Source organism: Microcaecilia unicolor, chromosome 9 (genome assembly GCF_901765095.1).
Source record: "Microcaecilia unicolor chromosome 9, aMicUni1.1, whole genome shotgun sequence".
In the NCBI taxonomy this organism is placed as follows: domain Eukaryota; kingdom Metazoa; phylum Chordata; class Amphibia; order Gymnophiona; family Siphonopidae; genus Microcaecilia; species Microcaecilia unicolor.
Genome location: NC_044039.1, coordinates 23,202,185 through 23,227,454, shown reverse-complemented (window position 1 = coordinate 23,227,454; position 25,270 = coordinate 23,202,185). Strand labels below are relative to the sequence as shown.

Sequence of the window (25,270 nt, the reverse complement as noted above, 5' to 3'; positions counted from 1 at the left end):
ATAAGAATATTTCAGGTAATAAATATAAATAAATTAAAACAGAAAAAATAAAATAAGATGATACCTTTTTTATTGGACTAACAATACATCTTTTGATTAGCTTTCAAAGGTAACACTTCTTCAGATTGGAAATAAGCAAATGTTGCCAAATATCAGAATATAAAGTGAAACAGAGGCATTCCAATGACAGTCTCACAGGAAAAGGGAGAGATAGGTTAGGTGAGAAACAGGGAGAGCTGGGTGGATGAGAGAGAGACACACACACACACACACACACGTATGGCAGATAACACAGTGACAAAGTGTAGAATTTATGTTAGATAGTGGGATAGAAAGCCCAAATCTTTGTTAAGTCCTGTCTGGTGGGTGTCAAAATATTTCATCATTTTGACATCAAAGGTCTTACCTTCCTGGATTGTCTTAAAAGGAAATTTTGAAGACAATCCAGGAATGTAAAACCTTTGAAATCAAAACGATGGCGCTTTTTGCACCTTTTTGAGAGGATGCCACCAACATTTGGTATTTAGATTAGCATTTTGTATACTTACATTGAATAGACGGTAGCAGCTTGCAGTTCTGATGTTGGTGCTACTTTGGCAGGTCCCTTGATGAAGGCGTAAGTGCCGAAACACTGCCTGTGTTGGGATATCTTGTCGTGTATATCCTGTATACTGCATGCAAAGATTGCATTGTGAATACCTCCATTGATTTTACTGAATTTTCTGGTTTATCTTGGACTTTGTCCTGGTGCCTTCCAATCCCCTTGTTTGACATTGGATTTACCTTCCCATTTCGTCTTGTGCATATTGCAGAAATGTTAACTTTTCTATCCATCTTGAGTAAAATGATGGCTAAAATACCAGGGAGAAATTTTTTAAAGGACTTGAAAATTCTTACACTACCGACCCCCTTTGTAAAGAACAGCGGGGTCAGTAAAGCTGGCATACGTATTTCAGTAAGAAATCTTCATGAGTAACTAACCCCGTGTACTTTACATCTGCAAAATGTATGAGTTAAAGAATTCTTGCAGCACTGGCCCACCATGACATCTTCAAGGGGAAACTGTCAGGAATTTCCTTTGAAACTGGGCATGAAGACTCATGAGAACCTGGAAGCACTGTTGGGTATATGGAAAATGCCTTCATTGCAGGGCAAGTGAAAGAGTATTACTACTACTACTTAACATTTCTAGAGCGCTACTAGGGTTACGCAGCACTGTACAAAATAAAATAAACAAAGAAGGACGGTCCCTGCTCAAATGAGCTTACAATCTAAAGAACGAAATGTCAAGTTGTGCAGTCTAGATTTAGGTGCCCTAGATGATTTTCAGCCTTGCCCTATCCCCACCTCACTTTTGAACATTAATATAGGGATTAAGCATAGGTGTGTATTCTGCATTTATGCTAATGGATTTATTTTATATGAAAAGTAAGAATATGTTTATAGTTTATTCAAAACTTGGTATACCACTAAAACAACAAAGGTGGCCAAAGTGGTTTACAAATTATCCCCCCTCCCTTTTTTTTTTTACAAAGCTGCACTACCAGCTGTCGCAAAGCAATGTCAACACATCCCATTCACTTTGAATGGGCTGTGTCAGTATTACCGCCCGTACCACCACTCATTATGAAGGTGGTAAAGGCTCATATTTTAAACCTAATCAAATCAGTTAGCACGTGGCAGTGCCCACGTACATAAGTACATAAGTACATAAGTATTGCCATACTGGGACAGACCGAAGGCCCATCAAGTCCAGCATCCTTTTTCCAACAGTGGCCAATCCAGGTCACAAGTTCCTGGCAAGATCCCCAAAATGTACAATACATTTTATGCTGCTTATTCTAGAAATAAGCAGTGGATTTTTCCCAAGTCCATTTTAAAAATGGTCTATGGACTTTTCCTTTAGGAAGCCATCCAAACCTTTTTTAAACCCCGCTAAGCTAACTTCTTTTACTACATTCGCTGGCAACGAATTCCAGAGTTTAATTACTAACCGATTAGCGCAGAACATGCCCACTGTCTGCCCCCAGAGCTAAAAAATAAATGCTATTTTGTAACATGGGAGGAGTGCACGCATATCCCAAAATTGCTACAGTACATTTCAGCGTGCCCCATGGTAAGCACATGCTAGTGCTTACCACAGCTTTATAAAAGGGCCCCTTAATGTGGGAATACTTGGGCTCCCCCTAAACAGGAGGCAGTAAATGGTCCGGCGTTACATTATTCAAGTCCTCTGTGCTAATGGAAAAATTAACATGGGAACTGCAAAAAAAAAAAAACAACTTAAAATACTGGCATCATAAATATGGGTTTAAAGTAGTGTTTAGAAGAATCCGCAGCTAAGCGGAGAACTGCAAAGAGGTGGGAAAATGTGGGGTACAAATGCAACAAATAAAATAAAAAATAAAAATAAAACTCGAACTCCCCACGGGAAAACACAAGTATAAGTGAGAGTGGGATGTTTGACCACGGAAATTCAAATCCTGGAGACAAGAATCTTAAAAAGCTTCTTTATTGATGAAAAGACTCGACACAACTGTTGTGTTTCGGCCGTCAGGCCTGCATCAGGAGTCTTGCTCAATAACGTGACGTTTATTGAGTCTCAGACGCCAGGAAGAACAGCTGATATGTGCAGTAGGTAGCACGTGATTTGATGATCTGTTGTATGGGTCTTTAGAAAGACCTTTGGTGATGAGCTTGCTAGTAGACAAATCAAGTGTCGTAAAAAGCGTTATTGAGCAAGACTCCTGATGCAGGCCTGACGGCCGAAACACAACAGTTGTGTTGAGCCTTTTCATCAATAAACAAGCTTTTTAAGATTCTTGTCTCCAGGATTTGAATTTCCGTGGTCAAACATCCCACTCTCACTTATACTTTAAAGTAGTGTTTCCCAAGTCCAGTCCTGGAGTACCCCTTGCCAGTCAGGTTTTCAAGATATTCACAATGAATATGCATGAACTTGATTTGCACACACTGCCTTTGTTATGTACAAATCTCTTTCATGCATAGTCATTATGGATATCCTGAAAACTTGACTGGCAACCTGTACTCCAGAACTGGACTTGGGAAACACTGGCTTAGAGTGCAGTAAAGTTCCACATTAAAATGTGCTAAATTCATATTTTAGTACAGTTTAATAAAGGGAACGGAACTTTATATACTGCTTTTCTGTGGTTTTTACAACTGCAATCAAGGCAGTTTATATGGTATATACAGATATTTGTACCTAGGGCAATGGAGGGTTAAGTGACTTACCCAGAGTCACAAGGAGCAGCAATGGGAATCAGGGGCGTAGCCACGGGTGGGCCTGGACGGGCCCAGGCCCAGCCACTTTTGCTCCAGGCCCGCCCAGCCTCTTCTGCCCGCTCTCCCCGTCCGCGTGGTCTGCTCACTTTTACTGCCCTGAAGCACCGTTCTCCCTCCAGCACCGGCGATTCCCATAGCCAGCCTTCTGCCAGCGTGCGTAGTCGGGGCCTCTTCTCAGGCATGTCCCGCCTACTCTGCAACTTCCTGTGTCCCACCTTTGCGGAAAACAGGAAGCTGCAGAGTAGGCGGGAGGCACCTGAGAAGAGGCTCCGATGACGCGTGCTGGCAGAAGGCTGGCTATGGGAATCGCCGGTGCTGGAGGGAGAACGGCGCTTCAGGTCAGTAAAAATGACCAGAACTGACCATGTGCAGGGGGCTGTTGCCGGGGGGGGGGGGTAGTGGATGGAGAGGAAATGCGGCGGCGGGCGGGGAGGGGTGGTGGCTGGTGGAGAGGAAATGCGAGACCTGTGCCCACCAAGTTCACCTCCGGGCCCATCTAAAAATTAAACTCTGGCTACGCTACTGGTGGGAATTAAACCCTATTCCCCAGGATCAGGGTTTACTGTATTAACCACTAGGCTACTCCTCCACTCCCTAGAAGTTTTGGAAATACTTCTACAAGGGAGATTTCGGTTGGGATGTCTCAGTCGCCTTGCTGACATCCTGGTGAAGAAATATTTAGCACTAAGTGTTTATAAAGTTGGGACTCCTTTTTGGAGTAGTTAACTATTCGATATTCAGATGGCTGAATATTCAGGAAGCGAATAGAATTGTTTGTTTTGCAGCACACCAAACTATCTTGAATTTTCTACTAGTAGCACAGGGGAAAGAGCCAAATAATTAAGAGGAGGCATTTCTGGGAGGCGGGAGACGAGGGTTCATTTCTTCTTTTCCTTCCAATAAGCAATCCGAAAAGGCTGTGTGCAATGCATTTGAAAGCAGAAGGTAGCTAAGCAACCAACCCTCAAACTCTAGCTGCAAGAGAGAGAGTCACCCTGACCCTGGCAGTCTCTCAGAGGAGACACTTTGCAGCACTTGGCTACCGTGTGGCATTTGATTTCAACCTTGCTGTCTAAACTGGGGAGGACACGAGAAGCACTGCAGTTTCTTGTGGAATTTGCAGCTTGTCTGCAGTTTTGCATCTACTGGAGCACTTGATTTTTTTTTTTTTAAGAGACTGACAGATTTGCAAGTTTTGTTGTTAAATTCCTGCCCCTTCTTTGAGTAGTTATTTTCAGTGTGTTTTTTTTTTACATCTGGTGGCAGGACAGACTAGCGAAGATCATTTTGAAGACTTCTGTCGGATCTGTCTGTCACAGTGTGTATTTTTGAAGTTGATTTTGGGAACTTTCTTGGTGTCCTCTGCTCTTGTCCACTCCAGCACCGACATCTCCCGAGGCAATGACAGCGTCAGCCCTGATTCCCGGACCTCTGTTTTTCCATGACCAGGTATTTTTACCTCTTCACTTCACAGCAGCATCGTAAATGACGGCAGATGAAGACCAGCCTGGTCTATCCAGTCTGCTCAGTAAAGGGAGCAGGTTAACCGCTCTCTTCTCAGGGGCCCTTTTGTTAAGCTACGGTAAAGGGACCCCTGGGCTGTTTTACCACAGTGGGTGGAAATAGCCCAAAATGAAATGGCCCTGTAGTAAGTTCATAATAACGTAAAAGTGTGGAAATACAACAGGCCCATAAAGTAATATTTCAGGACCTTGAGTAATTGCTCAAGAATAAGGTTTTACAAATTAAATTGTTCAAACAATAATTTTTCAAAATTGGGGAGGAAAAGACCTCATAACCACCAGCATCAACAATATTTAGGCTCTTTTCAGTAATGTTCGATTCCCACTTCAGGCACAGGCAGCTCCTTGTGACTCTGGGCAAGTCACTTAACCCTCCATTGCCCCATGTAAGCCGCATTGAGCCTGCTATGAGTGGGAAAGCGCGGGGTACAAATGTAACAAAAATAAAATAGATAGTATTGGAGATTCTACATGGAATGTTGCTATTCCACTAGCAACATTCCATGTAGAAGGCTGTGCAGGCTTCTTTTTCTGTGAGTCTGACAGGACGTCAGACTCACAGAAGCAGAAGCCTGCGCAGCCACATTGGTGATCTGCAAGGGCCGACTTCTACATGGAATGTTGCTATTCCACTAGCAACATTCCATGTAGAATCTCAAATAGTAGCAACAGTGGAGGAGTGGCCTAGTGGTTGGGTGGTGGACTTTGGTCCTGAGGAACTGAGTTTGATTCCCACTTCAGGCACAGGTAGCTCCTTGTGACTCTGGGCAAGTCACTTAACCCTCCATTGCCCCATGTAAGCTGCATTGAGCCTGCCATGAGTGGGAAAGCGCAAGGTACAAATGTAACAAAAATAAAATAGATACTATTGGAGATTCTACATGGAATGTTGCTACTATGGGAGATTCTACATGGAATGTTGCTATTCCACTAGCAACATTCCATGTAGAAGCCTGCGCGGCCACATTGGTGATCCGCAAGGGCCGACTTCTACTTCTACATGGAATGTTGCTAGTGGAATAGCAACATTCCATGTAGAATCTCAACTAATAGCAACAGTGGAGGAGTGGCCTAGTGGTTAGGGTGGTGGACTTTGGTCCTGGGGAACTGAGTTCAATTCCCAGCACAGGCAGCTCCTTGTGACTCTGGGCAAGTTACTTAATCCTCCCCATGTAAGTCGCATTGAGCCTGCCATGAGTGGGAAAGCGTGGGGTACAAATGTAACAAACAAAAAAAAATGTGATTGGTCAAAAAGTAATCACTGGTCAAGAAAAACCTCCCAAGAAAAAATCTTGCAGAGTAGATCCAAGAATTAAGTGCAACTTTAATCACTGTACCATCTACCCCACAATCAAATATATGTGTTACATTAACAAGAATTTCTGAACTGATCAACTGTTCATCAATATATAAGAAAATACTTACAGTGGGGGAAATAAGTATTTGATCCCTTGCTGATTTTGTAAGTGTGCCCACTGACAAAGACATGAGCAGCCCATAATTGAAGGGTAGGTTATTGGTAACAGTGAGAGATAGCACATCACAAATTAAATCCGGAAAATCACATTGTGGAAAGTATATGAATTTATTTGCATTCTGCAGAGGGAAATAAGTATTTGATCCCTCTGGCAAACAAGACCTAATACTTGGTGGCAAAACCCTTGTTGGCAAGCACAGCGGTCAGACGTCTTCTGTAGTTGATGATGAGGTTTGCACACATGTCAGGAGGAATTTTGGTCCACTCCTCTTTGCAGATCATCTCTAAATCATTAAGAGTTCTGGGCTGTCGCTTGGCAACTCGCAGCTTCAGCTCCCTCCATAAGTTTTCAATGGGATTAAGGTCTGGTGACTGGCTAGGCCACTCCATGACCCTAATGTGCTTCTTCCTGAGCCACTCCTTTGTTGCCTTGGCTGTATGTTTTGGGTCATTGTCGTGCTGGAAGACCCAGCCACGACCCATTTTTAAGGCCCTGGCGGAGGGAAGGAGGTTGTCACTCAGAATTGTACGGTACATGGCCCCATCCATTCTCCCATTGATGCGGTGAAGTAGTCCTGTGCCCTTAGCAGAGAAACACCCCCAAAACATAACATTTCCACCTCCATGCTTGACAGTGGGGACGGTGTTCTTTGGGTCATAGGCAGCATTTCTCTTCCTCCACACACGGCGAGTTGAGTTCATGCCAAAGAGCTCAATTTTTGTCTCATCTGACCACAGCACCTTCTCCCAATCACTCTCGGCATCATCCAGGTGTTCACTGGCAAACTTCAGACGGGCCGTCACATGTGCCTTCCGGAGCAGGGGGACCTTGCGGGCACTGCAGGATTGCAATCCGTTATGTCGTAATGTGTTACCAATGGTTTTCGTGGTGACAGTGGTCCCAGCTGCCTTGAGATCATTGACAAGTTCCCCCCTTGTAGTTGTAGGCTGATTTCTAACCTTCCTCATGATCAAGGATACCCCACGAGGTGAGATTTTGCGTGGAGCCCCAGATCTTTGTCGATTGACAGTCATTTTGTACTTCTTCCATTTTCTTACTATGGCACCAACAGTTGTCTCCTTCTCGCCCAGCGTCTTACTGATGGTTTTGTAGCCCATTCCAGCCTTGTGCAGGTGTATGATCTTGTCCCTGACATCCTTAGACAGCTCCTTGCTCTTGGCCATTTTGTAGAGGTTAGAGTCTGACTGATTCACTGAGTCTGTGGACAGGTGTCTTTCATACAGGTGACCATTGCCGACAGCTGTCTGTCATGCAGGTAACGAGTTGATTTGGAGCATCTACCTGGTCTGTAGGGGCCAGATCTCTTACTGGTTGGTGGGGGATCAAATACTTATTTCCCTCTGCAGAATGCAAATAAATTCATATACTTTCCACAATGTGATTTTCCGGATTTAATTTGTGATGTGCTATCTCTCACTGTTACCAATAACCTACCCTTCAATTATGGGCTGCTCATGTCTTTGTCAGTGGGCACACTTACAAAATCAGCAAGGGATCAAATACTTATTTCCCCCACTGTAGCTGTTAAAGCACAGGCATGGATATCCAATCTTCTGTTAATGAAATCACATTTCCTTGCTCTGTAGATTGAAAATCGTTATGTGTCTTATGCTTTGTAACATGAACCTCTTAGTTTTACTTCAAGGCTGAGGTCCCGACAGTGACCCGTTTCGCAACGGCTTCTTCTGGAGACTCAGCCAAACCATTACCAATACGCAAGATTTTTTTTCTTGGGAGGTTTTTCTTGACCCATGATTACTTTTTGACCAATCACATTACTTAAAAGAGCCTAAATATTATTGATTCTGGTCGCTATGAGGTCTTTTCCTCCCCAGTTGTGAAAAATTATTGTTTGAATAATTAAATTAAAAAAAAAAATTATTCTTGAACAAAAATTATTCTTGAACAATTACTCGTGGTCCTGAAATATTACTTTATGGTTCTGTATTTCCACACTTTACGTTATTATTGACATACCATTGTTTTGTTTAGATTACTGTATTTGTAAATGGTATTTTGATCCTTTTTTTCATCGTGTTGTAAGTTCACCACCCGATGCCCCGATTACTGCCAGGTAACCCCCTGAAGAAATATTTTTTAAATATTTCCGCTAGCGCCGGAAATGGTGCGCTGTTCGGGAAGAGCTACCGCCGGCACCTGCAGTGGGCCAGGGGTAGTTCCAGGTTGCCACATGGCAACCCTTTAGTGAAAGGGCTCCTCAGTTTGGCTGTTTGATGAATGTCCTCAATTTTATATTTCAGACCAAAATCAGAACAAGTAAGCGGGTCAAAAAAATGCCAGAGGAACTACCTGCTGATGTAAAGACCATGAACGTTAACCCTCGCCTTGCTGCTGTTATTAACAGGTAAAGGTGTCTGTAGTCCCAGGGGGATGGAATGAGGGTGGGATTCTGTATCCTCATCATGTAGTAGTTAAATATCTATAACTCTATCTATCTATCTATTTTATTTTTTATTTTTGTTACATTTGTACCCCACGCTTTCCCACTCATGGCAGGCTCAATGCGGCTTACATGGGGCAATGGAGGGTTAAGTGACTTGCCCAGAGTCACAAGGAGCTGCCTGTGCCTGAAGTGGGAATCAAACTCAGTTCCTCAGGCACTAGCAACATTCCATGTAGAAGTCGGCCCTTGCAGATCACCAATTTGGCCGCACAGGCTTCTGCTTTTGTGAGTCTGACGTTCTGCACGTACGTGCAGGATGTCAGAACGTCAGACTCACAGAAACAGAAGCCTGCGCAGCCTTCTACATGGAATGTTGCTAGTGGAATAGCAACATTCCATGTAGAATCTCCAATAGTATCTATTTTATTTTTGTTACATGTGTACCCCTCGCTTCGCTTTCCCACTCATGGCAGGCTCAATGCGGCTTACATGGGGTAATGGAGGGTTAAGTGACTTGCCCAGAGTCACAAGGAGCTGCCTGTGCCTGAAGTGGGAATGGAACTCAGTTCCTCAGTTCCCCAGAACCAAAGTCCACCACCCTAACCACTAGGCCACTCCTCCACTGTTGCTACTATTTGAGATTCTACATGGAATGTTGCTATTCCACTAGCAACATTCCATGTAGAAGTCGGCCCTTGCAGATCACCAATTTGGCCGCACAGGCTTCTGCTTTTGTGAGTCTGACGTTCTGCACGTACGTGCAGGATGTCAGAACGTCAGACTCACAGAAACAGAAGCCTGCGCAGCCTTCTACATGGAATGTTGCTAGTGGAATAGCAACATTCCATGTAGAATCTCCAATAGTATCTATTTTATTTTTGTTACATGTGTACCCCTCGCTTCGCTTTCCCACTCATGGCAGGCTCAATGCGGCTTACATGGGGTAATGGAGGGTTAAGTGACTTGCCCAGAGTCACAAGGAGCTGCCTGTGCCTGAAGTGGGAATGGAACTCAGTTCCTCAGTTCCCCAGAACCAAAGTCCACCACCCTAACCACTAGGCCACTCCTCCACTGTTGCTACTATTTGAGATTCTACATGGAATGTTGCTATTCCACTAGCAACATTCCATGTAGAAGTCGGCCCTTGCAGATCACCAATGTGGCCACGTAGGCTTCTGCTTCTGTGAGTCTGACGTCCTGCACGTACGTGCAGGACGTCAGACTCACAGAAACAGAAGCCTGCGCAGCCTTCTACATGGAATGTTGCTAGTGGAATAGCAACATTCCATTTAGAATCTCCAATAGTAGCAACATTCCATGTAGAATCTCTAATAGTATCTATTTTATTTTTGTTACATTTGTACCCCGCGCTTTCCCACTCATGGCAGGCTCAATGCGGCTTACATGGGGCAATGGAGGGTTAAGTGACTTGCCCAGAGTCACAAGGAGCTGCCTGTGCCTGAAGTGGGAATCGAACTCAGCTCCTCAGTTCCCCAGGACCAAAGTCCACCACCCTAACCTATCAACAGACTAATTTAGAAATGTTGCTTTTTTGATAATTTCTGGGAAATGTTTTTAAATTTTAATATTCATGATCTAACTACCAAATAGTTTAGTGTATGACTGAAGGCAGTGTGGGAGACCTAGGTTTGGTCCTCAACTTATTTGGGGCTCTGGGGAGTGGGGGGGGGGGGGGGGGGGGTGATGCAACAAAGGCAGAATTTACAGATTCCAATTGAGAGGGACTCTCAATCATTGGGTACACTGTTCCATCCAGCTATAAATTAGGGATATGTAGTCATTTTAAATGAACGCGGAAAGAAACCACCTAAAAGGTGGAGGAACTCAAATCCCTACAAAAGCAAAATCCAAACATACAAAAGAAGTAGGGAGGTGGGACGGCTCTTCAAAAACACACAATGGACCAGAAATGATTAGCTGTAGTATGTATTGGTGGTCAATACACTCATACACTTTGAAGACTCAACTCAGAACCATGTTTCGGCAAAAGTGCCTGTATCAGGAGTCTAAAACAATAATACATATAAAACCTATAAACAAATAAGCAAGTGAAACACAAATAAAACACAAAAATATAACAATATATAAAACATATGAAATTGTAAAAAACAAATATGCAAGTCAAATACAAAGGTATAAAAGACTGTAAAATTGTATTAAAATGGTACAAAAATGAATAAAATACAAAAAATAATGAATCAAGCCGCTGAACAAGAGAACGTAGAATACAACAAGAATATGATCACAACCGTATAACATATGCTAGTGATACATAAACAGTACCGACCTTTAAGATCTCCCCTCTCATGTCCTCACTCCTCCACCTCAGTGAAGCATAGAGGGGCATAATCGAACGCGGACGCCCATTTCCATGGGCGACTATCTCCAAGGACGGGTCCGTGAAGGGGCGGGACAGACTGTATTTTCGAAAAAGATGGGCGTCCATCTTTTGTTTCAATAATACAGTTGGTGCCGGGCAAATGCATTGGATTTGGGCGGATTTGAGCTGGGCAGTTTCGGTTTTCAGAAATAATGGAAACCGAAGGCGCCCAGCTCAAAAATGAACAAATCCAAGGCACTGGGTCATGAGAGGGGCCAGGATTCGTAGTGCACTGGTCCCCCTCACATGCCAGGACACCAACCGGGCACCCTAGGGTACACTTGTAACAATTACAAAAAAATGTAAAATACCTCCCAAGTCCATAGCTCCCTTACCTTGGGTGCTGAGCCCCCCAAATCCCCCCCAAAACCCACTGCCCACAAGTCTACACCATTACCATAGCACTTATGGGTGAAGGGGGACACCTAGATGTGGGTACAGTGGGTTTTTGGGGCGGTTTGGAGGGCTCCCACTTACCAGCACAAGTGTAACAGGTAGGGGGGGATGGGCCTGGGTCCACCTGCCTGAAGTCCACTGCACCCACTAACAGCTGCTCCAGGGACCTGCATACTGCTGTGATGGAGCTCGGTATGACATTTGAGGCTGGCATACAGGCTGGAAAAAAAAAGTTTTTAAAGTTCTTTTTTTTTTGGTGGGAGGGGGTTAGTGACCACTGGGGGAGTCAGGGGAGGTCATCCCCGATTCCGTCCGGTGGTCATCTGGACAGTTGGGGCACATTTTGGGGACTTGTTCATGAAAAAAAAGGGTCCAAAAAAGCGGCCCAAATTCTCGCTACTGCCGCCTTTCTTTTTTCCATTATCGGCCGAGTGCGCCCATCTCTCCTCGGCTGCTAAACACGCCCCAGTCACGCCTTCATCCCGCCCCCGACACGCCCCCGCCAACTTTGTTCGTTCCTGCGACAGACTGCAGTTGGAGGCGCCCAAAATCGGCTTTTGATTATACCGATTTGGGTGCCCATGAGAGAAAGGCGCCCATCTCCCGATTTGGGTCGAAATATGGGCGTCTTTCTCTTTCGAAAATAAGCTAGCTAGTGTGTTTGTCACGTGATGCTGGTCAATCTCTAATAGTTCTTAAGCTTGACTGTGCAGTCTGCTCAAAAGCCTAACCTAATTCAAGACTGAGCAGCCCTAAGCTTTGGAATTACCCAGTGTGCGCCTAACTCAGCCCTGCTTGTCGACAGAAAAGCAAGGTAGCTTCTACAGTTTGGCAAAGAAAGATCAGGATCAAGTACACATTTGCAATGTGATACATGAATCGATCATGAATTGATAATAAGTGTGACTGATGGCAGACTGGATGGACCGCTTAGGTCTTTATCTGCTGTCATTTACTACGTTACTATGTTACCTGTAACAGATATTGATAAGGCACACAATCCCACCCACCTCCCCAAGCGTTGTTTGCGTTCTACAGCTCTCAGACTAACTGAGGAACCGGTGAAAAAAGCCAATCATGTTCAGAACTTTAAGCTCTAAGCTGTGGGAAACCAGATCTGACCCTGAGCCGTTAGATGATGTCACCCACTTGTGTGCCTGACTCAATCTTGCTGTCTATGGAAAACTGCTGTTACAGGTAAGCAACTTTTTTTTTTTAAGGAGCATCAGGTACAACTCTAGCCACTTGACTGGGAAGGCTAGAAGGACCATACTGGTCTTCATCTGCTGTCATTTACAATGTTACTAGCAGACTCATTTTCAAAAGAGAAAAACATCCAAAAAGTGGCATGTCTGCATTTGGACGTTTTTCTCACAAAAATGTCCAAATCAGTATTTTCGAAACCTCTTTTTAGATGTTTTTCTCTGAAGTCCTTCAGAAGTGCATCTAAATCTCAAGGGGGGTGTGCCAGGGGCTTATTCAAGTCGGGACTTGGGCATTCCTAAGACTTAGAAGTTTTTCAGCCATAATGGAACAAAACAAAAATGTCCAGGACTAAAACTTAGATGTTTTGAGCTAGACCTGTTTTTAAAAAATGTGATTAAAAATATTTCTTGCCATCCTCTAAGCTGGCATAGAGGCTGGCAAGTAATATTTTTAATCACGTCTTTTGGGGGTGGTAGGGGGTTAGTGACCACTGGGGGAGTGATACCTGATTCCCTCCAGTAATCATCTGGTCTTAAGGGGCGCTTTTTGTGTTGAGTGGAGGAGTAGCCTAGTGGTTAGTGCTTTAGACCTTGATCCTGGGGAAGTGAGTTCAAGTCCCACTACAGTTATTTGTCATAAAACAGGTCTAGCTCAAAATGTCTAAGTTTAGTCCTGGACGGTTTTGTTTTGTTCCACTCCTCTATTTTGGACGTTTTGCATTTGGACGTTTTTTGTTTGAAAATGGACCAAAAAATAAAACATCCAAATCACAAAACGTTTTTCCAAACAGTATTTTCAAAAGGAAAAGATAGACATTTTTGTTTGTTGAAAATGACCGTAAATGACCATCTTTCCTGTTCAGATTTTGGACGTTTTGATTCAGACGTCACATCAAAAATGCCCCTCCACGTTCTCAACAGACTAGCACTCAACAGCTTCCATTCAGCAACAGTAATAACTAGAATTGATACTAACAATTGCACTCTATTTTCTACCTTTGTCTAAGTGAAAAGCAAAAAGCTGGACATATGAGTGAAAGAAATGAAGAGGTTTTACTGAACGATGATGCAACAGGAAAAGAGAAGCCTGCCACTCTGCCTGAGATACATACTTCCACCATGATGAAAGGTGACATGGAGGATCCTAAGCTCTCCCAGGTTCCTCCGTCTAATGAAGACCTTCAGATGAGTCCATTTGCTGACTGTAAATGCAACGCACCGTCCTTGCTCTATGAAGTTGAGAAACTATTGGATGTTTTTTCTCAGTATGAGACGAATTTCCCCCAGGGACTGGTAAATGTGCTGAACCAGAGCTGGACGGAGCTCACAGAAGGTGCTGTGTACCCTAAAAAGTACTGGCAGGCACCAGTAGGCCGTGGTATGAAAGTAGGAGCCCAGGAACGGAGCAACAAGCCAGCTGCGCCTGAGGTCACTGTCACCAAGAAAGTGGAAAAAGTCAAAAGCAAGAAAAATAAGAAGTGTGTGAGACTAGCAGAGAATGTGAAAGAAAAGAGGAACAGGGAAGCTGCACCTAACAAGCCTCCTGGAAACAGAGGTGAGAGTAAAACTGAAATCGGATATTCTGTTCCCGAACTGCTGCTTTCCCTGTCTGCCAAGGCCCAGCTAACTCCCCTCACTGAAATGCTACTTCTGTATTAATTATTGTCTAATGCACACTGGAAAGTCCCATTATCACAGCATTCTCTGTCTTGGTGGGTTTATGCTTGCCAAATTAAGTTTCTATAAAGGAACAATGATGTCGATGTGATGACTTCCTGTCAGTGTTGTTTGCTTGCTGTGTGGGAGACCTGGGTCGGATAGTCGAGCCCAGATGCTGGGTCTGCAGTCAGCCGGAATTAGGGATGCCACGTGGAGCTGGTCTGACCATTAGGGCAGATGTGGCATCTGCCTAGGGCTGCACAATTGGGGGGGGGGGGGGGGAGGGCAGCACTGGCACAGCAGTCATCATCTCTAAACAAGACTCAACATGGTTAGCATGGGGCCTTGAAACTGAAGCAGAAGGGGAAGAAGAATTCCACAGGAGTCAAATGAACAGTCACAAAGTGGAAGGAAAAAAATGAATAATTCCAAAAACTCCAATATTTATTTAAAGATTTTGCTCACACCTTCTCTGTCCCAGGAGGGCTCATAATCTAAGTTTGTAACTGAGGCAATGGAGGGTTAAGTGACTTGTGCAAGATCACAAGGAACAGCAGTGGGATTTGAACCAGCCACCTCTGGATTATAAAAGTGGTGCTCTAACCACTAGGCCACTCTTCCACTAGCAAGAGTCTGTGTAGAATCTCAAATAGTACCAACATTCCATGTAGAATCTCAAATATTTATTTAGTTATTTAGATTTTGCTCACACCTTTTTCAGTAGTAGCTCAAGGTGAGCTACATTCAGGTACACTGGATATTTCTCTGTCCCAGGAGGGCTCATAATCTAAGTTTGTACCTGAAGCAATGGAGGGTTAAGTGACTTGTCCAAAATCACAAGGAGCAGCAGTGGGATTTAAACCGGCCACCTCTGGATTTCAAGACCAGTGCTCTAACCACTAGGCCACTCCTCCACTCCACAATAGTCAGATGCTCTTCAAAATATCAATGTTTTTATTCTCCAACAAGAAATGCCAGTGTAGACCAGACCCAACACAGGCCGTGTTTCAGCGATCAGCCTTCCTCAGGGGTCCAAGTTGTCTGCACTAACAGTATATACGATATCAAACCGGTTTGATACCATATATGCTGCATTATGGGAAGCACTTGTATTACAACTTGTACTGAATTTCTTAGAGCCAGATAATTTTAGCGCATACAACTTGGATCATAGCACATAAGAGATTTTCATTCTTCCATCTGTCTCAGTATTCATTATTGAAGGAAGCCCTGAGGAAGGCTGATTGTCGAAACACGGTCCGTGTTAGGTTTGGTCTACTCTGGCATTTCTTGTTGGAGAATAAAAACATTGATGTTTTGAAGAGCATCTGACTATTGGAGTTCTTGGAATTTTTCATTTTTTTTCCCTTCCGCTTTGTGATTGGCTTGGGGCTTTGATCATGTGTACGTGCTCAAGTTCTGCTGCTCTGAACTACCTGCTTTGGAGGCAGTGGGATGTGGCAGACCTTGAGTTGCACATGTGATCAAGGCTCCACACCAACCACACTGCATCTTGTTTAACGACTGCCCCCAATTTTTGCCACTCTGGAAGGGGTAGAGAAACACAGATGATGAACACTGGGAGTGGAAAGGGGTTAACGAAGGGAAGAGGTTGGAGGAAGGGATAGGGAAGGGGAGATGGTGAAGGAGAAGGGTCTTGAGCATAGAACATTAGATACCCTTGGGTTGGACCTGGTTCACAGACACAAGGAGAAGTAGTCTTAGCCATCAGTTAGAAGAGGATGCAGTCCGTGGTCTGTGACTGAGGACTACAGATCATTGTAAGGGCTGGGTGACATAGAGGAGAAGAGTGCTAAATCTGGTGGAGGAATGAAGAAAAACCCCGAATAGTCATGACAAAAAGGCTCATGGCACCATAGCTCCAGTAGAGGCCAGTTTTAGCTGAGTATCGCTCATAGCTACTATTTGGAATGAAGGCCTAGTCGTTGTGCAATGGTGACACCTAGTGGCCAGACTGAGGTCCATGACTACAGGGTTTCGGAAGGAACCGTGGTGCATGACCACTGACCAAGGCCTTATCACTGTGATGACTGGGCAGATTGTGTTGCGAGAGGATGTAAGTTAAATAGAAGGAAAATACTTGAGTGATGCTCAGATTGGTAGTAGCTGCTTCCCCCACAAGCCGGTCAGCATTTTAATTCAATTCATTTCTTGTATACCGCTAATATCCCCTTTCCAGGGTTCAGTGCGGTTCACATTCTAGGCAAGACAAAAGTAGACAGTGTTAGTGTGAGGTATATTTCAGGGTATTCCTAAGCACGTAACACATGGTTAGCACACAGTGAGCGGCTATTGCACATAAGGGATAGGGGATGGGATTTGATAAACCACCTTTCTGTGATTACAATCAAAGCAGATTACATATTATGTACAGGGCCTTATTTTGTACCTAGGGTTAAATGACTTGCCCAGAGTCACAAGGAGCTGCAGTGGGAATTGAAACTGGTTCTGCACATTGCAGGTTCTCGGGCCTCTGCACTCCTATTTGTATTAAAAGTTTTTCCAAGTGAATTCATTGAGTGTCCCCTAGTCTTTGTACTTTTTGAAAGAGTGAAAAAATCGATTCACTTCTACTCCACTCAGGATTTTGTAGACCCCTATCTTATTCCCCCCTCAGCCGTCTCTTTTCCAAGCTGAAGAGCCCTAACCTCTTTAGCCTTTCCTCATACGAGAGACGTTCCATCCCCTTTAACATTTTGGTCACGAGCGGCGTACCAAGGGCGGGGCGGTGGGGGCGGTCCGCCCCGGGTGCACGCTACTGTGGGGGTGCCACGCGCCTGTCGGCTCCGCTGGTTCCCTGCTCCCTCTGCCCCGGAACAGGTTACTTCCTGTTCCGGGGCAGAGGGAGCAGGGAGCCAGCGGAGCCAAGAGCTGCACGGCTGCGCCCCGCAGCTAAAGGTCCACCTGGGGGGGGGGGGGGGTCGTGCTGCACCCGGGGGGGGGGGGGTGCGCATCGGCGATCCGCCCCGGGTGGCAGCCGACCTAGGATCGTCACTGTTGGTCACTTTTCTTTGAACCTAATTCTGCTAATCTTTTTTGAGATACGACAACCAGAATTGAATGCAGTACTCAATACTCAAGGTGAGGTCGCACCATGGAGCTCCTAGCAGGTGCCAGTCATAGAATTGCCCCCCTTAATATATGATAAAGATTTTTTTTCCTCCCTTGTAGATGCTGGGGACATCCCCATCCGTTACTGCACAAGCTTTGTACTTAGTGCACACTAATTTGGACATTTTAGTAAAAAGCCCTTAAGTCTGTTGAGCATGAAATAAAACTGTCAATACGTAATTACTGTATGGGAATAAGTGATACAAATTCATTAATATTTTCCTTTGTTATTTGTTTAGTTCCTGTTACACAACCACATGTATATGAGACCATCAGTTTCTCAATGTCATCAAGAATGTGTGAGGAGCAAGGTAAGATTTACCGACCCGAAGGTGACATATTACAGGAGAATGATAAATGGTTTAGACTAGAAATTAGATTACAGGGATTGAACATGGTAAAAGTTACCTACAACTCAGAAAAGCTGAAAATAGCGGGCAAGTAAGGTTTCATCAGACTCTTTGCTCCCTTGAGCAACACACGCCCAACTTCTCAGATCACTCATGAAAAAATCACGGTTCAGATCTCAAGCAATCACCAAGTTACTAATCTCTGGAAGACTTATTTCCATTATTTACAATGTATTGTAAGCCACACTGAGCCCGCAAATAGGTGGGAAAATGTGGGATACAAATGCAAAAAAATAAATAAATAAATAATCTTCCGAAACAAAATTTGAAGGCGTTTTGCTTAACGTTTAGATCAGCTCTAACCACTTTTTGTTTCACAAAGGAATTTGTCCTTATTGCACATGGGTAACCTGCCTTTCATTTTTATGATTTTGGATGGTTTGGGGGGAGGCTAATCCATATTGAGGGTGTACAGGATATTCACATTGTAGGTTTGCTTTATTGTTGGTAAATCTCTCAGGGATTCTTATAGATAAACTAATTCTAAACGTTTTCATGGTTTTTCTCTGCAGGTTGGATATTTCAGAACAGAGACCCCGAGTCTGAAGAGAAAGAATGGAAAGCTGTGTATCGCTGGGCAGTGGAGAGGCTGCAGTTAGCACAGATACCAATGTAATCAACGTATCCTCGCAAATGCTTTCTGTGTGAATTGTTTCCCAGCTGATATCTGAGGGGCTAGTAAAGCTAAGTGCTAGATTTGCAGTGCTACAGAAATCCATATTTCATTGCATCTAGGTTAGTTTATTTAAGGGATACATTTACATTTTCTATTCACTTGGGGACATCAGAAAATTGTCATTTTCCTGCTCACCAGACTAAGTCCATGCTAGCTTATCACTCTTAAAGGAAGTTTAAAATAAGTCGCCACCCCATTAAATAATTCAATCTTTTACTGAATTCTAAATTATGCTGCTTAAACTGAGGGGAAAAACAGCCAGAGGTACTTACCAATATAGTACTGCATGTGACAGCATAGGAAGGGGTCGATAATCAACATGATTTAACCAGCGGCTGTTTATATCTACTGCCTGGGGTTAACCGGTCATACTTAGCAACACTTAACTGGATAGAGCCGCTGAAAATGTCCGGTTAGCACCTAACACAAAACCAGTTATTTTGGGGGTGTTCTGGGAGCGGCCAGTTAAGTGCCAATTATTCAGCAATTAATCGGTCAAGGTAATCTCTCACCTAGACTATTGCAACCTGCTTCTCACCGGCCTCCCACTTAGCCATCTCTCTCCTCTTCAATCAGTCCAAAACTCTGCCGCACGACTCATTTTCCGCCAAAATCGCTATGCTCACATTAGCCCTCTCCTTAAGTCACTTAATTGGCTCCCTATCCATTTCCGCATTCAATTCAAACTTCTCTTGCTGACCTATAAGTGTATTCACTCTGCTGCTCCCCAGTACCTCTCCACTCTTGTCTCTCCCTACACCCCCCCTCGGGCACTTCTGTTGACAAATCTCTCTTGTCTGTCCCCTTCTCCTCTACTGCTAATTCCAGACTTTGTTCCTTCTATCTCGCTGCACCACACGTCTGGAATAGACTTCCAGAGCATGTACGTCTAGCCCCGTCTTTGGCCGTCTTCAAGTCCAAGCTAAAAGCCCACCTCTTTGACGCCGCTTTTGAGTCCTAACCACTGCTCACTTGCCTGTACCTTTTATCCCCTCTTTAATTCCCCTTACCCCTTAGTTGTTCTGTCTGTTATCTGTTGTCTTATTTAGATTGTGAGCTTTTTGAACGGGGACTGTCTTTATGTGTATGGTGTACAACGCTGTGTATGCCTTGTAGCGCTATAGAAGTGTTAAGTAGTAGTAGTAGTAGTAGTAATCGCCTAAATAGGACCGCATAAAAGTCAGTCCTGTCTTTATGTGGGTCTTCATAGCCACTTAAATGCTGAATATCACACTTAGGGTCCCTTTTACAAAGAGGCAGTAGGGCTACTGTGCGTGTACCGTGTGCCAAATCGACACTACCGCCCGGGTAGCACGCCCACCCAACAGTAATTTCGAAGTTGGTGTACGCTGTTGCCCACAGTTGAAAATATGTTTCTATTTTCTACCGCGGGGGTGTTCCCGGTGATAATCGGCAGCATGCCCACATTGGCGTGCGGCACTGCTTGAGTACCCACCCGCATGTAGCGCGTGAGCCCTTACCACTAGGTCAGTGGGTGGCGGTAAGGGCTCAGGCAGTAAATAGCCACATGTTACTTTTAATATTAGCACACGGCCATTTACTGCCTCATTAAAAAAAAAAAGCCTTTTTTTTCCCCAGCTGCGGTAAAAAATGTCCTAGCACATGCCAAAAACATGCACCCACACTACCACAGGCCACTTTTTACCGTGGTTTAGTAAGAGGATTCCTTAAACAGTTATGTTTTCACTGGTGAAAAAAAAGGAGAAAAAAGGGGGGGGGGGTCCACTCCTTCCACAATAACGCAAGCAAAGCAGACTCAGGGTGGAAGAAAGCCAAGTCCAAGTGACCAGCCCAACCACAGAGATAAGAGCTCCAAACAAAGTTTATTGGGACCCTACACGGTCCGTGTTTCGGCAGAAAAGCCTTCTTCAGGGGTCGATAGATGAGTCCTCTATTGGACGTCAAAGCGATTTAGAGTGCTACCAAAGTGCAAGTTTGAGAACGCTGAGTTGCCGAGCACAGATTTGCCCCTGGACCTCCTGCCACCAACCCGCTGTTGCCTACCTTTGCTGGTGGGGGACCCCAACCCCCTGCCAGCTGGTCTTCTTCCTTTGTTTTGTTTCTGAGTCTGAAGCCTTGTGCGGGATTGGGAAGAAGAGGACCTTGGCTCGGCTGGTGGGGGTTGGGGTCCCCCGCCAGCAAAGGTAGGCGACGGCGGGTTGGCGGCAGGAGGAGGGGGTTGAGAGGGTCGGCGGCGGGGGGGGGGGGGTCAAAGTTGGTGGCGGGGGGGTCGGCAATGGCGGGGGGGGGGGGGTCGGCGGTGCCGGGGGAGGGGGGCTAAAATGTGCCCCCTCACCTCAGGCTTTGGACCCCCTCCCGCCGAAGTCTGGCTACGCCCCTGGAATGTAGTTGCAAAAACCTCAGAAAGGTAGTATATCAAGTCCCATTTCCCTTTCCCTTATCTCTTATCTGTCCTGTTTGTTTGTCCTGATTAGACTGTAAACTCTGTCCAGCAGGGACTGTCTTACATGTACATCTAGTAGTGCTATAGAAATGATAAGTAGTAGTCTTTGGGATTCTGGAATCTTGCTACTGTTTGGGATTCTGCACGGAATCTTGCTACTGTTTGGGATTCCGGAATTTTGCTACTCTTTGTCCTTATCTCTTATTTGTCCTGTTTGTCTGTCCTGATTAGATTGTAAGCTCTGTCAAGCAAAGACTGTCTCTTCATGTTCAAGTGTACAGGGCTGCGTATGTCTAGTAGCGCTATAGAAATAGTAAGTAGTAGTAGAAGCACTTGGAGGGAATTCATCAAGCAGCATTAGAGCCTTTGCACAGGTGTTAGGACCTTAACGTGTGCTAAATGCATAGAAGCCCTTAGGTATAGGCGTCTTAGTGCACATTACCGCACGTTAAGGCCCTAATGCCTGTGAGAAAGCCCTGCTTGATGAATTCCCCCCCCCCCCCCTCCACCTAGCACCTCCTAAATAAGAGGTGGAAAGTGTTCCCAGGATCTGCCAACAACAACAACAACAAAAAAAATCCTAGATATACTGCCACAGTAAATTTGGGCTTAGCGCATGGGAATGTCCCGCATTAGCATACACTAAGCCTGGATTTTGCTGCAGCTTAGTGAAGGGGACAGGGAAGTACCTACTGCCTTGAACTACCACTGGAAAGGAATGATAGTCAGCCACCAGCGCGCTGACCCTGGATAGTCAATGCCGGGACATTTCCAGTGACTGGCATTGAATATCCCTTTTTTTGGATTTTTTTTTGGCCAGCTTTAACTTAACCTGCAATCTGAATATTCAGCACTGGCCAGTTAAGTTAATAGCGGTCAAAGATAGGACTGTTATTTATGCAGTCCGATTTGCCCGCTAAACTTAGCCAGCCAGCACTTGAATATTTGCAGATAACCAGCTACATCATGTGCTAAGCACTAATTTTCAGCAGAGATAACCGGCTATCTTATTTATTTATTTATTTATTTATTTATTTATTAGGATTTATTTACCGCCTTTTTGAAGGAATTCACTCAAGGCGGTGTACAGTAAGAATAGATCAAACATGAGCAGTAGCCAATTAAAGCAGTAAAAATATTCGAACAACAATACAAAGTATGGCATGGTCTACTACTTGCAATGACAACACAATACGTAATAGAACATTATAATTGGTAGTGAAGGGTAAGGCAAGGTTGTAACATATAGATGAGTAAGAAAGTCGGAAGAATTAGAAAGTAGGGTGATTGATTTGAAGAAAGTTGCACGTGAGGTCAGAGAGATGGTTATTATCTCAGCTAGGGTAGGAGTGGATAAACATGTCCCACTGCAGTATGTGCAGCCTGAGTCAGTCCTTGTGTGTGTGAGTGAGACTAACAAGTTAGTTACTTCTTCCATTAAAGGCTTGGTTGAAGAGCCAAGCTTTCAACTCCTTCCTGAAGCTGAATATTAGCGCTTAGCCGGCTAGGCACTATTTATCCAGTCACGAGCCTGTTCTTGGCCAATTAAATAGCGCTGAATATTGGGCCCTAAATATCTACTATACCGGCATGTAACTCCCATGAGCCTGGACTTGGAAAGGTGAACAGTCAAATCCTGTCATTTGAGCTTGAAATTGAAGTGAGTGCTCTCATCTGTAATTTCATCAAATTCTATTCATGCGCAGCCCAGATGAATGGATGGATACAAAGATCAAATGCCACAAGCCTACAGCTCTGTAAGAAATATAACATTTTGACCCATGGTGGCTCTTCGCTAGGGGGAGCAGGAATGAGATTTTACAGGAATTAGAGCCCGTTCAGTTTACCTGAAGTATTTTGGTCTTAAAACCTCACAATAACTACATGTATTTTTATCCTATTCTGACAGAAATAAACAGTTATCTGATCTGAAGGAAAAGGGATTTGACAAACCAGTCCTTCTTCGACACTATGATGACTCTAAGCAAGAAGTCGTCAAGCCCAAAAAGCAGGCCTGCGAGAGCAGTGCCTCCCTCGGACTGCACAACGGAAAACCTCTGGTTCCAGAGATGAAGAAGAAAGACCCTGTGTTGAAAAAATTGCACTACGCACTGATTGATGGCTCTTCTCTGACTTAATATCCTTTAAAATGAAAGAGAAAAAAAAATCAGGAGTTATTCTTGTGTAAGTAAGGCCCATGCAGTGGGGAAAAAATGTATACTCAGACATTGGCTGCAGACTGAGCCACCCTCCTTTTGGTACTGGAGAAATAGGTTCCATGAGCTAATGCTCTGGGAGGCCAGGGAGGCTTACGGTAACCCAAAGAAAAGAAAGATCTTGGTTAATATATGGTCTAAATATTTACAATATATCTCCCACAAGGCTAGAAGTGCAGTGCTTAACAAATTGGATACGTCCTAGATAGTGAGACATCCAGCAGATATTTGCTCCGGATTTTGGACCGGTTAAGACCTGTAATAGATATTGCTAGTATAATTACCATGAAAATAAAGGTAAAGGAGTAAAATAAAGGGGAGGCTAGGGGGGGGGGGGGGGGAGGAAAGGATGTAAAATAATGATGATGATGTTAGACTAGATGCACATGTACAATTATGACATGACTGAATGTTTACAAAATGTTTGACTTTATTGGTTTTGTTTGACGTGGTACATCATCAATAAAAAACGTTGAAATATAAAGTGAAAGAGAAAGCAGGCTGGCTTTCTGACACAGGGGAGGAGGGAGCAGGGGTAAAAGGACAGAGGCAGTGGATCCAAATATAAAAAGTGGAACCAAGTTAACAAAAAGAAATAGTTGAAAGTATCTATTTTATTATATTATTCATTAATGAACTTCAAACAAATAAAAATAGCACCAACCTGGTCCGCCGAGAGACTGAGCCGGGCCCTGGGCAAGGCCGCCCTGCCTTCGCCTCCCCCCAGTCGTTACTGCTGTCATCTCCCTCTCCTGCTTCCAGGCTGCCGGCGCAGCAGTCCCCAGTCTCCACCTACCTTTCCTCAGCTCCCTTCTGTCTGCCATTCGACCCCCTTCATTTAAAAAAGAAATAATCTCGAAATCGGCAGCGCAGCGCCTTCTGTGTGATAGCGGCAGATCGCCTCGGGCAGGCCTTCCCTCACTGTGTCCCGCCCTCGTGGAAATAGGAAGTTACATCAGAGGAGGGCGGGACACAGTGAGGGAAGGCCTGCCCGAGGCGATCTGCCGCTTTCACACAGAAGGCGCTGCACTGCCGATTTCAAGATTTTTTTTAAATGCAGGGGACCGGGTGGTAGACAGAAGGGAGCTGAGGGTAGGCAGGTGGAGACTGGGGACTGTGGCACCAGCAGCCTGGGAGCAGGAGAGGACGAGAGACCCCAGCGCTGGGCCCTCTTTGGAGTCCCGGGCCCAGGGAATTTTGCCCCCCCTCTCGGCAGCCCTGGTGCCAACTACACAGTGTGGACGCAAGGCAGTGAAGGGTTAAATGACTTGCCCAAGGCCTGAAGGAGCTGCCCTGGGATTTGCACTTGGATCTTCTTCCCAACTCTCAACTCTAACCATTAGACTACTCTTCTGCTCCCAAGATGAGGACAGCCATGTAATGAAACCTGGTATGGCCATGTTTCAGCTATGCCTGCACCAGAAGTTAAAATCTGAATAAATATCAATGGGGTCCTTTTACTAAGGTGAGCTGAAAAATGGCCTGCGGTAGTGTAGATGCATGTTTTAGGAGCGCGCAGAATCATTTTTCAGCGAACCTGTAAAAAAGGCTTTAAAAAAAATTGTTGTCAAAAATGGACGTGCGGCAAAATGAAAATTGCCGTGCGTCCATTTTGGGTCTGAGACCTTACCGCCACCCATTGACCTAGCGGTAAAGTCTCACGCGGTAACCGGGTGGTAATGACCTACGCGTGCCTAATGCCACTTGGCGTGTGTCCGATACGCGCGGCAGAAAATAAAAAAAAATTTTCGGCCGCACGCATCGGACATGCAGAAAAAATTAAATTACCGCAAGAGCCATGTGGTAGCCGTGCGGTAACTCCATTTTGGCATGTGTTGGGTGCGCGAAGACACATACGCGGCTTAGTAAAAGGGCCCCAATATAAATAAATATTTGCCGCTTTTTTTGAAATCAGACAAGATAATTATAGTCTAATGGATTCTAGCATTCCAATCAACAGATTATATAATTATGATTAAATGATATGCTGCTACACCAATGTATAGTGGCCTAGTGGT

The 25,270-nt window shown here is 44.7% G+C and overlaps 1 protein-coding gene and 1 long non-coding RNA gene across 2 annotated transcripts; both read left to right on the top strand.

Moving 5' to 3' along the window:
• Positions 1–4,639: 4,639 nt before the first annotated feature.
• Positions 4,640–13,816, top strand: LOC115477533. The gene is made up of 3 exons (XR_003943344.1): positions 4,640–4,755; positions 8,590–8,693; positions 13,742–13,816. It is a non-coding gene; the product is annotated as an uncharacterized LOC115477533 (long non-coding RNA).
• Positions 13,817–13,853: 37 nt separating this feature from the next.
• LOC115477785 lies at positions 13,854–23,174 on the top strand. Its single transcript, XM_030214865.1, has 4 exons — positions 13,854–14,289; positions 17,765–17,836; positions 18,448–18,547; positions 22,946–23,174. Exons 1-4 carry the CDS (start codon positions 13,854–13,856, stop codon positions 23,172–23,174), a joined length of 837 nt encoding a protein of 278 aa, XP_030070725.1.
• The last annotated feature ends 2,096 nt before the right edge of the window (positions 23,175–25,270 follow it).

Excerpts from the sequence above, each read along its gene's own strand:
- LOC115477785 (XM_030214865.1), top strand. The coding sequence starts at position 13,854 with ATGATGAAAGGTGACATGGAGGATCCTAAGCTCTCCCAGGTTCCTCCG. Across the intron at positions 17,837-18,447 it reads AAGAATGTGTGAGGAGCAAG|GTTGGATATTTCAGAACAGA; the intron begins GTAAGATTTACC and ends TTTTCTCTGCAG. Across the intron at positions 18,548-22,945 it reads CAGTTAGCACAGATACCAAT|AAATAAACAGTTATCTGATC; the intron begins GTAATCAACGTA and ends CTATTCTGACAG.